The sequence below is a fragment of the Passer domesticus genome, chromosome 10 (genome assembly GCF_036417665.1).
Source record: "Passer domesticus isolate bPasDom1 chromosome 10, bPasDom1.hap1, whole genome shotgun sequence".
In the NCBI taxonomy this organism is placed as follows: Eukaryota; Metazoa; Chordata; class Aves; order Passeriformes; family Passeridae; genus Passer; species Passer domesticus.
In genome coordinates, this window is record NC_087483.1 from 16,612,282 (window position 1) to 16,626,456 (window position 14,175).

General features: G+C 38.6%; 1 protein-coding gene across 5 annotated transcripts in view; it reads left to right on the top strand.

Annotated features, from left to right (window-relative positions):
- Positions 1–325: 325 nt before the first annotated feature.
- Positions 326–14,175, top strand: part of AOX1 (aldehyde oxidase 1) — a 39,624-nt gene continuing 25,774 nt past the window's right edge. Inside the window, exons 1-14 of one of the 5 annotated variants that reach the window (XM_064434020.1) lie at positions 326–468; positions 1,379–1,436; positions 2,398–2,494; positions 4,606–4,714; positions 5,246–5,372; positions 6,253–6,314; positions 6,898–6,978; positions 7,798–7,878; positions 8,929–9,073; positions 9,243–9,335; positions 11,022–11,173; positions 11,412–11,505; positions 12,201–12,310; positions 13,148–13,332. In XM_064434020.1, the coding sequence (XP_064290090.1) occupies positions 409–468; positions 1,379–1,436; positions 2,398–2,494; positions 4,606–4,714; positions 5,246–5,372; positions 6,253–6,314; positions 6,898–6,978; positions 7,798–7,878; positions 8,929–9,073; positions 9,243–9,335; positions 11,022–11,173; positions 11,412–11,505; positions 12,201–12,310; positions 13,148–13,332 (1,454 nt within the window). In that variant the 5' untranslated portion in view covers positions 326–408. Of the gene's footprint in view, positions 469–1,378; positions 1,437–2,397; positions 2,495–3,282; positions 4,162–4,371; positions 4,510–4,605; positions 4,715–5,245; positions 5,373–6,252; positions 6,315–6,897; positions 6,979–7,797; positions 7,879–8,928; positions 9,074–9,242; positions 9,336–11,021; positions 11,174–11,411; positions 11,506–12,200; positions 12,311–13,147; positions 13,333–14,175 lie in introns of those variants that run through there. The other 4 variants (XM_064434015.1, XM_064434016.1, XM_064434018.1 and 1 more) reach the window with 4 other exon arrangements.

Consider the following 14,175-nt stretch of genomic DNA (forward strand, 5'->3'; position numbering starts at 1 on the left):
TGATACCTGGACCTTGCTGCTGATTATTTTGTGAATGCAATTATAACAAAAAAATCCCGTTTGTCTCATGATCATTGCTGGGTTTTATCTCAATTTAAAATTACTCTTGGTGATTTTATTATAAGAACCTGAGTGTTAATGCTGCCGTTTTGCTCTGCAGGAGCACCTGTGTCCTTTGAGAAAGTGCGAGGTACGGCTTAGCTTTCCAACACTTCAAAAACACCTCGGGAGGCTGAAGTCAATCAACATCTGCGGTCAGCGCAGGACGCTGAAAACAATGACGGCGTTACCTAAGCCTGGCTCGGCGCCGCTCTCCGCGCCCGCCCCGCTGCGCCGCGGCCCGCCCCGCGTACCGGGGCGCGTCCAGCGGCGCGGCTTGCCCTGCTGCTCCCGCTGCGCCTGCGAGCGATGGCTCTGCGAGGGGCCGCGGCCGCTGAGGAGCTCGTTTTCTATGTGAACGGGAGGAAGGTAAGTATAGCCCGGAGAGAGAGGGGTTGAAGGAGCCCCGAAGGGCGCAGATTTGGCTTCCTCAGACTTGTTTATATGAGTGTAACCGAATCCTCGCACAAACTTCCAGAAGGAGGTTGGGTGATTGCGTCCCATTTTGGCTAGCTCTGCTGTGTGTAGGAGAAAAACTGTGTTAAAGTGAAACACACTTTCAGCTGGGTATCAAACTTGGCTAGTAAGCAAACCCTTTTTCATTTGGATGTCTGACTTCTCATCTTTGATGGTGTCAGGTTTTCAGAGGCACAACTGAAAGCAAGACTTTAGTGCCCAAATTTGGACTATTGTGCATAATGATAATATTGCAAGGACTGGCTGTTGATCCAAAGCAAGTGTAAGGAAATAGCTGATTCGAAGTGACCAAATAAGAAATACTGTACTCAATCAAGAATGTGGGTATTTCTGTTACTGTCTGTCAGTTTCTTACAGCAAGTGAAGGTTAATATAAATAAAACGAGAAAAGAAATTGCTACTGCCGATAGCCTTACAGACTTCCTGTAATGTTTATTCTAGTGCGTCAGAGTACCAGGGAGACCTTAAAGTCTGCAAATCTTTAGTTAGTTCTTTATGCTGCCTTTAAAGTTCTGCATTTTTATTTCTAGTGTGGCCGAAGGTCAGCTCCCTAGTATAACATTTCACTGAGCAGCAGTTATTTTTAGTGCTTGCATGGTGCAAGTTCTGGAAGTGTATGTGTCTGAAAAGGAATTTCCAGAGGGAGCCCAAACTCTCCTGCAGTGTTTGGCAATTAGTGTAGTTCTATGAGAGGGAACCAGAGAAAGAATCTCTTCTGGCTTTGTGTGAATGTAGTCTGTGCCCTGAATTTTGAAAGGCCTTGGCTTCTTAATAAAACCTTGTCTTTACTTTCTTGCTGTAGATAATAGAGAAAAATGCTGATCCTGAACAAATGCTCTTGGCTTATCTGCGAAAGAGACGTATCCTTTTCTTCCTGAAGAAAGAAAGTCCCTAAAGTCAGTTGTGAAAGCCTTATTCAAGTAAAATTCTAAGAAATTTTAATTCAATGTTTAATTACCAGATTAAGGAAGTTGTGATTCCTTTAAGATAAATCAACCACACTAAATGATGTCTCTTTCTTAATCCAAATATTCTTCAGTTGAGCAGCTGTATTTTTGGCCTGGCTTTTTAAACACACAAATTATGCCATCAGGCACAATGAATATGTGTTTATCTGTGCTCCTCCCCTCCCATCTCTTAAAGAAGTCTAAAAACCTAGGGGTGAGTAGCTTGACAGAATAAAAGTCCCCAGGCTTTGTAATAGTCTCTCTCGTGGTAAACAGGAGATTTTGATGAGAACCTGAGGCTGGTGGAATTTTGAGGGGCAAAAAGGCATCTTCCTTTTGGTGGCTTTGGAACATGAAAATAGCTGTTTATTGATTTACAGTTTTAGACTGGTCACTGTTCCAGATTCACAGAAATGAGCACTACTCTCAGAAGTGTGAGCCTTCAGATGAGATGCAAGGCAAATAGCCTGACTATAAATGGGCTTTCTGGGAGAAACTGGGAAATTGGTTTTAGTGTTCCACTGGAATTCCAGATATATAGCTGGTTTGCCCATTACATATTTCTTCTTTTCAAATTTTTGCTTGGAGAAGTATTTTTCACTTTCCTTTTCTGTCCAAATTTACTCCTCTTCCAAAATAAATTACAATCAAATTTTCTTGAGAAGAAGATTTTGATCATGTAATTCCTTAGCTCCCATCTTGCTTTCACTGAAAATTTTATTCCAATATAGAAAGGAGTCCAGTACATATGCTGATACCAAACAAATTTTAGGTTCCTTGGGGGTTTAGGAAAAAAGGTGGTCTCAAGCCTTTGAGTGAAATAAAGCCCAGAATGGAACCAGATAATTATTTTCCCTAATGACTGCATTTTCAGTCTTTCTTACAGGAACTAAGTATGGTTGTGGAGGAGGTGGCTGTGGTGCTTGCACAGTGATGATATCAACTTATGATCCAGCTTCAAAGAAGATACGGTATCCTCAACAGAATATTTTGAAACCTGCAGAAAATTTTATGGTTGTTTATACCATTTCCAGATATGAAACCTTAAAAACAGAGTTGTAGAACTTGTACTTAATAGTTAAAGTATCTAGAGGAAGGGTCACTTTAATCCAAAAAGAGAATGCTGTAAAAATTGCTGTTGATTCAGCTGTATTGTGAATTTGCTGAACTATCATATTCAAATGCTTGATTTATTTATAAATACTCATAGCCCCTGCAAGAGGTTGTAGAAGGCATTAAGACCCTTTGACTTGACCACTGGAGTGTGGCTCCTACCTGCAGCTCTGGGTGGTGATTTAGTCCAGCTGGTTACTGAGGACCATGCAGCTGCTCACTCACTCCCCCCCAGCGGGATGGGGCAGAGAAGCAGAATGGTAAAGGAGAAAACTCATGGGTTGAGAAAACAGTTTAATAGATAAAGCAAAAGCTGCTTGTGCAAATAAAGCAAAGTAGGCAATTTATTCACTACTTCCCATCCTCAGGCAGATTTCCAGCCACTGCTGGGACACCATCATCTGTGATGGTTACTTGGGAAGACAAGCACAATCACTCCAAAACTTCCACCCTTCTTCTTCCCTTGGCTCTGTATGCTGCACATGATGCCATATGACATGGAATATGACTTTGGTCATTTTGGATCAGCTGTCCCAGCTGTGTCCCCTCCCAGTTTCTCGTGTCCCTCAGCCTCCTCATTGGTGGGGTGGGGTGAGAGGCAAAAAAGACCTTGACTCTGTGTAAGTCCTGCTCTGCAGTAACTAAACATCCCTGTGTTACCAGCACCATTTCCAGCACAAATCCAGAGCACAGCTTCACACTGGCTACTATGAAGAAATTTAACTCTATCCCAGCCAAAACCAGCATACAGTCATACAGCTGGTGGGAAGGTGGGGGAGGCAGAAGTGTGAGTCTTACCAGCCCTTAAAACTGAGCTACATCCATTCCACCCCTCCCACAGAAATAAAGACTTTGAAACTCAAACCCGGAGTTTGAGTCGTTCAGCTAAAAACTGGAATAAATTGCTTTTAAGTTAAGAAAACTCCAATCAAATTGTTACATGGTTACATATCATTGTACACGGAAGTGTTTATTGGGTGGAGAAAAAACCATTCCAGTTGTCATTTTATACAGTTACATTATATTGGAATGCAGCATAAATGAAATTTTTTGAAGTTAATGAAACAGCTAAAATTAAAGCAAACTCTTGGGAAAAAAAAAACCCAAACCCCACCACATTTCAACTGTATTAAAAATCCAAATATTTTAAATGAAATTATTAAATGCTCTGAAGACTTTTCATTTTGGTGTGTTGTTCTGTAGGGACACAATTTGTGGTGATTGGGTACAGCTGTGTAGGTCAGGTGAGCAGCACTGACAGCAATGAGCTGTGAAGTGCCCAGGGGCACTGACCAACCACCACAGGGAGCAGAGGGCACACAGGTGCAATGCATCAACATGAGGGGATAAAAGGCTGGCCTAAAGAACAAGGAGGGCAGACACTTGCAGCCTTCTGAAGTGATATGATTCTCTATGGTCAGATGCCTGAAGCCTTCTGAAGTGGTATGGCATTATTCTGTATGAGTTGAAGCTTTCTGGAATTGTGTGATGATACTCTGTGTATCATGGCCTTCTCAACTGCAAGGTATGCTGTGGCTTATGCTGCAACATTGTTCCTGTTTAGGAACAATGATATTTCTTTTACATCAGAATTTACTTTGGATCAGAATTTTGATTATGAATTTGCAGTAGTAATTCTTTACTTACTTTGAATGACTACACCAATCTTTCTTTTCCTGTCTTTCTCCTTCAAAATACAGTTGACAGATTCCTTGTGGGCAAGAGAGACAATAGGGCAATTAGAAAAGACTGAGGTATTAAGGAAGATGTAAATTCCATGGAATTGTCCTCATAGATATGCTTTTATATGAGGACAAGAGGCATAGCTAGAAAGTGATCCCTTCTCATTCCACATATTAATAGTGGCTGCTTTGTAAGTATGAACTATGTCTTGATTGACTGAAAAATAATACTCAGACTTATTTATTAAAATATATTCATGTTCTTTATTCTCCTTTATGTTCCAAAGACACTATTCAGCCAATGCATGTTTGCTTCCCATTTGCTCCTTGTATGGTGCAGCAGTGACTACAGTGGAAGGTATTGGAAGTACAAAAACCAGGATTCATCCAGTTCAGGTGAGAGTGCAGTTTCACTGTATAGGAAGATTACTGATTTCTTTTTAGGATGGAATAGCTTTAGTGGCTTTTAGGGCATAGGAATTCCATAAGATTGTTGTTTTCCCTGCTAAGTGACAACAGAGGGCAACATTGTTTTCTGGTGGTTGATTGATCAAGGCTGAGGATGGATCTTACTTTAATATTGACAGTCTGACCAAGTAGTTGGTATGTAATGATTGTTGGAGTGGGTCAGGTTTTGCTTTCTTTGGGCTAATGACACATATTGAACAATGTCCCTTTGGCTCATGTTTTAGTATAGGTGCAAAAATACAGAAGTCTCCTGAAAGCTAATTAGCTTCTTTAGTAAGATGTGCATAAACATCACACCCAAAATAATTATTTTCATTTTATATTGCTTTAAGTGTTTTACTTTAAAAGTCTGATTTATTGCAAAGGCAGCATTTTGTATGGCATCTCCCATTTAAGAGAGCATACATTAGACTGGAGATGAGTGCCAGAAGGAGTGTTGTTTGTGGTATTTCATTTCAGGAAAGACTTGCCAAGTGCCATGGTTCCCAGTGTGGTTTCTGCACACCTGGAATGGTGATGTCCATATACACTTTACTACGAAACCACCCAGAACCAACTTCAGAGCAGATGATTGCAGCTCTGGCTGGTAAGTATTGCCACTTTTTAGTTTGCAGGTGTGTTCCTGAAGCATTTCTTCAGGTGCTTTGTCTATGTGAATGCCTGTCTGTGTGAGTATACATGTGTGCACGCATGGATGATGTACTCTTACAAACTGTGCTTTCTGAAAGAGTTGCTACTGGATGGAGACCTTGTATTCCCTGTCATTCTTTTCTCCTGGAAAATGAAACATGGAGCTATGGATTGTTTCATGTGTTCAAAACATCCCCATATGTGTCTTTGGAAGTGCTTAAAATCAGATGTGCAAGAATTATGTCATACTGGAGAAGCAGCTGTATCTGAGCATCTCCAAGGTCCCTTTATATCTGGTGCTGAGAATGTAATAAGCCTTGCAGGACAGGCCCTTTGCAATAGGATTAAAACAGATAAGGCAGAGAGATGCAAACTATCTTCAGTAAGGGAAAGTGTGAGCATTTATTGTAGGTAAAGTAGCCTTCTGTCATCTGTTGTGCTCTAGAGTCCCAGTGGAGCCAAAGACATTTCCTTTTGCTATGTGGTGAGCTTCAAGGTGTAATGTTAGCTTCCTTCACCTCTAGGAAAAAGTCAGGGGGAAAGAGAACAACATTTTGAGTGGGTAAAAAATACTGTACAATCTCTTGTTCTCCTGCATACTGAGGTGTAGCCAGCATTCACTCTAGTGCAGATCTCAACTATTTCATACTCCCCTTGAAACACAACATTTTTTGTCAGGAGCTGCAGGGTCCTAAGTCTTGTGACACTGTTCTATTTTCTTTTTTTGAGAGCTAACACTTCTCCTTGAGCTTCAAAAACACAAGACTCTTATAAAGACATGACATTCTAAAGCCACATTAGAGCAAAGCTTTTTCTGACTGATTTCCTTCCTTCAGGGAACTTGTGCCGCTGTACTGGATACAGGCCAATCCTAGATGCCTGTAAAACCTTCTGTAAGGTAAGAAGTAGTGGCAGCAGGAGTGCTAGACTGGGGCCATCAGTGTATATGCATCTACAAGCCATCAAGGTTTTCACTGAGATCATCCCTTCCCTCTGTTTAAAGATGTTGTTCTGAGTAAATGGCCTAACCCATTAGAAAAACTGATCAACACAAGTGAACATGGTGTCTAGCCTGGATTATGAAGAATAATCTGAAGTAACTCCCTGTGGTTTACTGTGAGTTAGTACTGGCATGAATAAAAGCAGAATTTCAGTCCAGATTCTTAGAATTTATCATGCAATGCAATGTGTCAGAAACCTTCTGAGGAGCTGGTAAAGAAAACAATACAGACCATCTACATCTGCTCTCACAATGGCAAAAGAATTCTACATAGTAGGAATTATTTTGTATTAAGGATGTCAACATTTGATGACTTAAAATTATTTTTTATATCACTCCTTTAACGCTTAATCCTTCTAATTTGGCTTGTTATTAAATTTCATCTAGAACTTTATTGAAATACAGAGTCACTGTTATCTTATGAGCTTTAACTCATTGCCATTCTGGGCAGTAGTTCACTAATGGGATTTTCCTATTTTAGGAATCCATTTGTTGTCAAAGAAAAGCAAATGGAAAATGTTGCTTGGATCAGGAAGATAATTTATTTGACAATGAAGGGAAGGTAAAGTTTTAAATATATTACTGACCATACTTCAGTATAAAACTTAGAATATTGCATGTAGTATTTGATAAATATGATATTTTATTATTTCTCACAAGAAATTTAGAAATATTTTGAAAAATTGAGGATTCTATGTGTATATTTGTATGAGGAGGCTCTGATGTCTCAGATAGTTCATATAAGGTAGTTTGGATCTCCAGAGCTGAGATATGAACAGCTCTTCAGGTTCAGTAATATTACTAGTCTGAGCTCTACCAATGCAGTGAGAATTACATTGTGAATTACATTAGGGCGTATGTGAAATTTGCTTAAATCAATGATCAGTGATGATATAAGTACTGGTCTCTTAGGAAAACTGCTGACCTGAGTCTGAAGAATTGATGCACTCTTAAAAACTAGAGCTATGATTGTGATTTTCTGTGAAACCTCTTATCCATACAAATATTTCATCTTGTTCTTAATTTTCTTTCAGTAATATCTCATCTACTTCTTTGGATTTTGAGTACTTTATGTTAGCATGAAACTAATTTGTTGTAGTAGAGCTACAGGAAGCCTGTACTTAGTCCTTCAGTTTCTTGCTTCTGCACTGTCATTTGTGTTAGCAGTAAAATTTAAGAAAATATTATGAACACTTCTTTCACCTCAGCACCTCCAAATGATGCATGGTGATTTAACAACAAATCCAAATGATAATGAAATTACTATTTTTTTTTACTGACTTCAGTGGCAATCTATTGGTTTGGCTTTGCTGTTGCTTTTATTGTTATTATATGAAATGAATAACGAGAGAAAATTCTTGGTCTTTGCCTTCTTTTTAAGGTGTCCACCAGCCTGTTTTCAATAGATGAATTCCAGCCCTTAGATCCCACCCAGGAGCTTATATTCCCTCCAGAACTAATGGTACCTTTTGCTGTTTATAGACTATTCTCGTGCTCTGTTCAGAATTAATTTTTAAGTTCTGCGTAGCAGTAATTCATCAGATGAAATGTCAAAACATTTTAATGTTATTATACTCCTTTTTGGTTTTTTGCCCAGTAAGCTTATTGAATATTCACATAGCAAAAAAAGTCATATCAGGAAAATGAAGTTGCAGAGTTAGGTGAGAAGATAAAGAAGAAACCCTAACTGTGTTTTCAGCCTAGCAGCTGAAGATACAAATACTTCACAGCAAACTGAATACCAAACAATTTTTAACATTGGAAAACAATTTTGTGGCTTAATAGTTGTGTTAGTCTGTTCTCAGATAGCCACCCAGGTCAGAGAGTGTTTAGCCCTAGTGATTAAGGCATGCCAAATATAAAACAGTTGGAATGGAAAGTGTTAGGCATCCTTAATTATTGACAGCAGTATTTGGTCTAGAAAACAAAAGCTGTATATTTTGCTTTATTTTCAGTTAGAGATTCAAAGCCAGGTTATCTGTAGTTAGCTGACTGCTTCTGGAGAAAAGTTAGTAACTGCAGGACAGGAGTTTGTGACTGTGTGTTTGTACGAGCACTGGTTCACAAGCTATTTCCAAGTGATCAGAGAACAGTGGTAGAGCAGCCAGAGACACTGAAGTGCATGTGCACCAGTGCCATTGGTGCTCTCCAAGAAAGTAAGTGGGCAAATACCTCCCCAACCGTATTTGCCCCCAAGTGGGCAAATACCCTCTAACAGTTTTAGCAACTGCAGGATCTATCCCTATATCTTTTCCTAGGGGAATGTTTATTATCATTCTTGTTTATTAGCCCATTGGAATTACTTGAAGACATTTCACCCTCGCAGTCTCAACTTTCACCACTGTGCAAGCATTAGCCACCATAACATTTCTGTCCCCTTTTTGTCCAATTTTAAAGGATTATGTAGAACTGCTGTTGTTTAAGAACATTTTTGGCTTTCAATCTAGTGTCTGTTCAATCTCACTTCTGTCTATATGTCTAAATATTTAAATCTGCCATGTTTCTCCATCAGAGAATGGCAGAAAATCAACCAAAAAGATCTCTGGTTTTTCATGGGGAGCGAGTAACGTGGATTTCTCCTGTAAGCTTGGATGAACTGCTGGATCTGAAAGCCACCCACCCTAAAGCACCTCTTGTGGTTGGGAACACCAGCTTGGGTATGTGTGTGATCAATACAGCTCCTGTTGCTTTAGTTCCAGAGTGCATGAGAGGAGTGGGGCTACGTTTGGTGTTCTTTTTGCATCTTCATCTTTAAGCTTGCATTCCAGTATGTGGGAGTTGTTGTAATGGAAAAGCCTTTTGTCCAAGTCTGTTCCTATCTTGTAGGACCTGACATGAAATTCAGAGGTGTGTTCCATCCAGTTCTTATTGCTCCTGCAAGGATCCCAGATCTGAATGTGCTGAAATACACAAATGATGGTCAGTAGACTTTACTTTTTTCCGAAATAAAAGATGTCTTTGCAGTAAGGAATGCTGCACCATTCCAGAGTGCTGAGCAAGTCATTCCTAATCATGCTTGGCTCTTTCCCAGGTCAAGGGGACTGTTGCCAGCAGCACAGTGCAGGATGACTTTGTCTTCATGAGGCAGTGCAGAGCTGAGCAGCAATATTATCTTGGGCCTTAGTGAGAGGATGGTTATTCTGGTGATACTGGTTCTGGTGATCAGTCATGCAGGATTTGCTTTGTAACTGCTGTACCAGGCTCTGCTGAAGAGCAGAGAGAGACCCATACAAAACCACTGGGAGAGTTAGCATGTGGCATGCTTGGTTACATTAGAAAAAAGGCTGTGATTAAACTGGCATTGCTGATGTGCATTAACTACTCTTGTTCTCAATCATAGCAGCATTAATTATAATAGGTTTAAAATTTTATACCTCAACTTACATGTTTATAATAAGCATGGAGGTTTTTTAGTTAGACTAGGTTTTGGGTTTTAAATAATTTCTGGTGGAATAGAAATATAACTCGAATTAGGTTCAACTTCCTATAATAGTCTAAAGTAATTGAATAAAAACTGCCTTGTACAAGCTTATAGCCAAAGTTTTAAGGAAAGTCCTATCTGATGAAATTACTTGCTATATGCCTGAAGCCACTTTTTTTCAAGTGGTAAACTGTGTTTGATAATTCTGTCATTGCATTTAGAATATCTGTTTTATTTCTGATCAGTCATCCAGTTTTATTCAAAGACTAGTTTGTTCTTAGCTGAAAAGTAGCTAGGAATTGAAAAGAAGCTGGGAGAATGCTTACTCCTTCTTTAAAGTGTGTAAATAAAACCTAGGTATTTGAAGGTGAGACTTAGTAGTTCTAAAACAAGAGATATGCAGTTTAGTTTGCCAGCCAGAAATAGCATTTCCTCTCTTTAATCAGATTTAAATGCAAAATCTGTTTTGATTAATTTTTTCTTTTAAATACATAAAATTTAATATTGATTTAATTAAAATTCATTACATTTATTTTTATTTTCAACGAATCCCAGTATTCGTTGAAAACATTCATTTATTATGTAAAAATTATTTTTAATAGAAGGGAACTGTGTACCATTTACAAAAAAAATAGCAGTATAATCTTAGGAAAAAAACCTTCTCAAATAAATGCATATGAGTTCTCTTTCTAATGGGAAATATGATACTGTCTTCATTGTTAGGACCATTTGGGTTTTTGCTGCCAATGCTACCTTACCCACATTTTAGAAGAATAACTGGAATGTACATATGCAAAGCAAGATCAAATTAGGATGAAAGTCATGTTTAAAAATAGGAAGAGTCTGTTGAAAGCATTTTGAAGCTGACTCACCTATGTGTGAAATGTCTCCTAAACGTTACTTAGTCAAAGCAAGGTGCAAGGGAAGCAGTTGTGATGTGCAGCTGGAAGCAGAGAAGGGATTTCCCTTTCAGCAGAAGAGGTGAGGGATTAGTTCTGTTTCAACATTTCTAGGGATTTTACCCCTGAAATGAAAGGTTCCAGTTCCTTTAAAATGCAAAGGCCCCTCTCCTTTTATCTGCTTTTGCTCACATGAGCTGTCCTAACTCTGCAGTCTGAAGACACTTTAAAACCCAGGCAATAAAGCAATGCACACATTGCACTTTCATAATCTTTTGGTTACAGGATTAACTCTGGGAGCTGCCTGCAGCCTCTCTCTAGTGAAAGACATCTTGACAGATGCAATTGCCGAGGTCCCTGAAGAGAAGACGAGGGTTTTCTGTGCTGTCTTGCAGCAACTGAGAACTCTGGGCGGAGAACAGATAAGAAATGTTGCTGTATGTTGGCAATTAGTTGCAATTACAGTTTGAAAAAATTTGTAACAAATGTGAAATTGGTCCTCACCACATGTAGAACTTGCATTTTTTAGTTTTGCCATGAATTTTCTATCAATACCTCTTTTTATAGCTTTCAATATGTATAAATGTACATATAGTTTGCATGTCATATGGTCATTTACCTTTCTCTGTAATCATCATATTTTTATGTTAACATAAACTACTTTATTTTTTCAAGTCATTTGGTGGAAACATCATAAGTAGAAAATCAACCTCAGACTTGAATCCTGTTCTGGCAGCCAGCAACTGCATGCTCAATCTCGCTTCAAGAGGTAGGAGGAGATAGCCTGTCTCTGTAACATTTAAGTGTTTAAAGGGCTCTTATTAGAGATTTAGGTTCCTTGCAGAATTTTGTCATCATCCCTTCTGAAAATTTTAACTTTCATAATATACATATAGAATAACAAATATGGTCACTTTCAGAATAAAATATCAAAAAGAGAAAAGATAACGCAATAGCATTTATTTCTGGACTCCTGGAAATGTTCAGAATCTCAGAGGAAAAGCAAACAAAGAAAAGAAGAAATGAACCCAAAACCTAAACAATAAAATCCCCACCCTCCTAATATTTTTTTTTTACTTTTGCAGCAGTTCTTTACCACTCAGTTTACTTACTCATTTTGTATGTTTTAGAATGAAAAGTAGTTATGATAGCAGCTGCAAAGATCTGGAATAGATTTACAGGAGAGAGGGTGGGATCATCATGGCAGTATTGGAAGGGAGGATTACAGAATGGGAATTGACCTCTGGATACTTTTTTAGGCATCTGGCATTATGATGTTGTAGAAGATGGAACAACCATTTAAATTTATAGAACATATCACTGATAGTTTTTTATATAAGCTCTATAGTAGTTATTTATTCAGGAAGGCAGCAGGTATTTCTTGCCCATTAAAATACTGTTGATATTCTGTTAATTGCGTGATTGTATGGAATTTTCTGGATTTGGATTGGTTTTTTTTTTTAGGACAAAGGCGACAGATTCCTGTGAGTGATATTTTTGCAGATGGAGTTGGTAACAATACCATTACACCAGAAGAGATCTTAATCTCTATCCATATTCCCTATTCTAGGAAGGTAAATGATTCGTTTGTTTAGATTTGCTTTATGCAGAGTTAAAGACTATAAAATAAAGAGCAAGAAGGGGCATAATCCATTTGTTTAAACTAGCACTGTTATTGCTCACTTTTTGAATTCCTTACATTTATTTACTTCAGTGCCATACTATCTCCCAGTTTCAGCCAAAAAACACAACTCAGCAGGTAGCTGGCAATGCTACATAAAGACTAATATTCAGAGAAAAGTTTGCCCTAGAATGATGAGGGCAATATCAATTGTCTGGATCTCCTATGGAAAGGGGTCTTGGACAAGTTGCCATTGTGCTCACCAAAGCAGGCTGCTCACCTGTGATACGGCTGCCATCAAACAGATAAAGCATTGTCATCTCCTGAGGATTTTTCTTTAAGATGGTATAAGATGAGATGTGTGTGTGGTGGTTCCATAAATGTTGCTGAACTGAATAATAGTCTTTAACTGATACTGGGTTTGCAAGAGTGGATATGGGATCTTGGAAGAGAATTATGGGTTATATTATCTGAATACTGAAGTTTGGCAATATTTTGAAGCCTCTAAACTTACGGTCTTGTTATAAATACAGCTCCACAAAATCCCTGTCTTCCAGTTATCTACCATGAAAAATCATGTAGTGTAGGTGATGGAGGATTGGGTATGAGCTGCTAGAAGATCAAAGATGTTAAAGCTACTGAAAGGTCAAGGGAAGAAAGTGCATGGTCTTGAATACTCAGGACATTGAATTTGTGCTCTTCATTTTCTGTTCTCTTGCTTCCCATAGTGTAATAACAAGTTCTGCTTTCAGATGCTTACATGTCTGCACTTCTGTGTGATCTTGCTCAGGGCGAGTATGTCTCTGCATTTCGACAAGCACCAAGGCGGGAAAATGCTCTTCCGATAACCAATGCTGGGATGAGAGTCCTTTTTGAAGAAGGTACAGACATCATAAAGGATCTAAGCATTTTCTATGGAGGTGCTGTCTCAACAACAGTCTGTGCAAAACAAACCTGTTGGACACTTATTGGAAGGTAAAATTTCTTTGTCTTGCGTGTCTCTGAACAAATGGGCTTTGAAAGCTTGGCTTCATGTTCCTTGGGACATGAAAATACAGAAAGATTTCATTTGCCTGACTCGTGCCTTGTGTGTTCAAGTGAATGATCAAGCCTCAATGGTGACTTTTCAGGATTGTTACTTTTTGGAGTTTGCACGTGAAGTGCAACTCCATTGTAAATTATGCAGAGAGATAAGAGATAAGATAAGCTGTGAGATAACTGGGTGAAGTATACATCAGTCAGTTGTGCACCTAAACCCAAGGATGGGTAAATGCCTCTCTATCCCATACCTTTGATAATCCTCTCATCATTGTTCTTGAGTCCCTCAGCTTGTCTCTAAAAAATACAAAGTTTGAGATCTTTAGATGTGCCCAATAAGGTTAGAAGCACAAGTCTTCACCTTTTCAATATCTCTTCATCTACAAGGTCCCAATAATCTCTGGAATTAGTCCCTGACTTCCCCTCCCAGTTTATAGCACCTTTCCATGTTTTGAAGGAAAAAACTTGGAAATTCAAGCAGCAGAAAAACAACACTAAATGAAGCCCCAGTGGCCTTTTTTGCTATTTAATATGCAATGGTTTCATTAGTTGAAGTGCTCACTATTTTTTGATGCTTAACATGATTGCATTTAGTCTAACAGACTTAATATTTTGATATCTGCAGTCGTGTATCTATGGAGAATTAACAGTGTTGAGATACTTGAAGAAGACAGCACTTTCAGAAAATATAACAGCTAATTATGTCCCTTGAAAATACTACATTTTGTATCTTTATCTACTCCCCTTCAAATATAGGGATAGTATCTGCAATATGGTGAG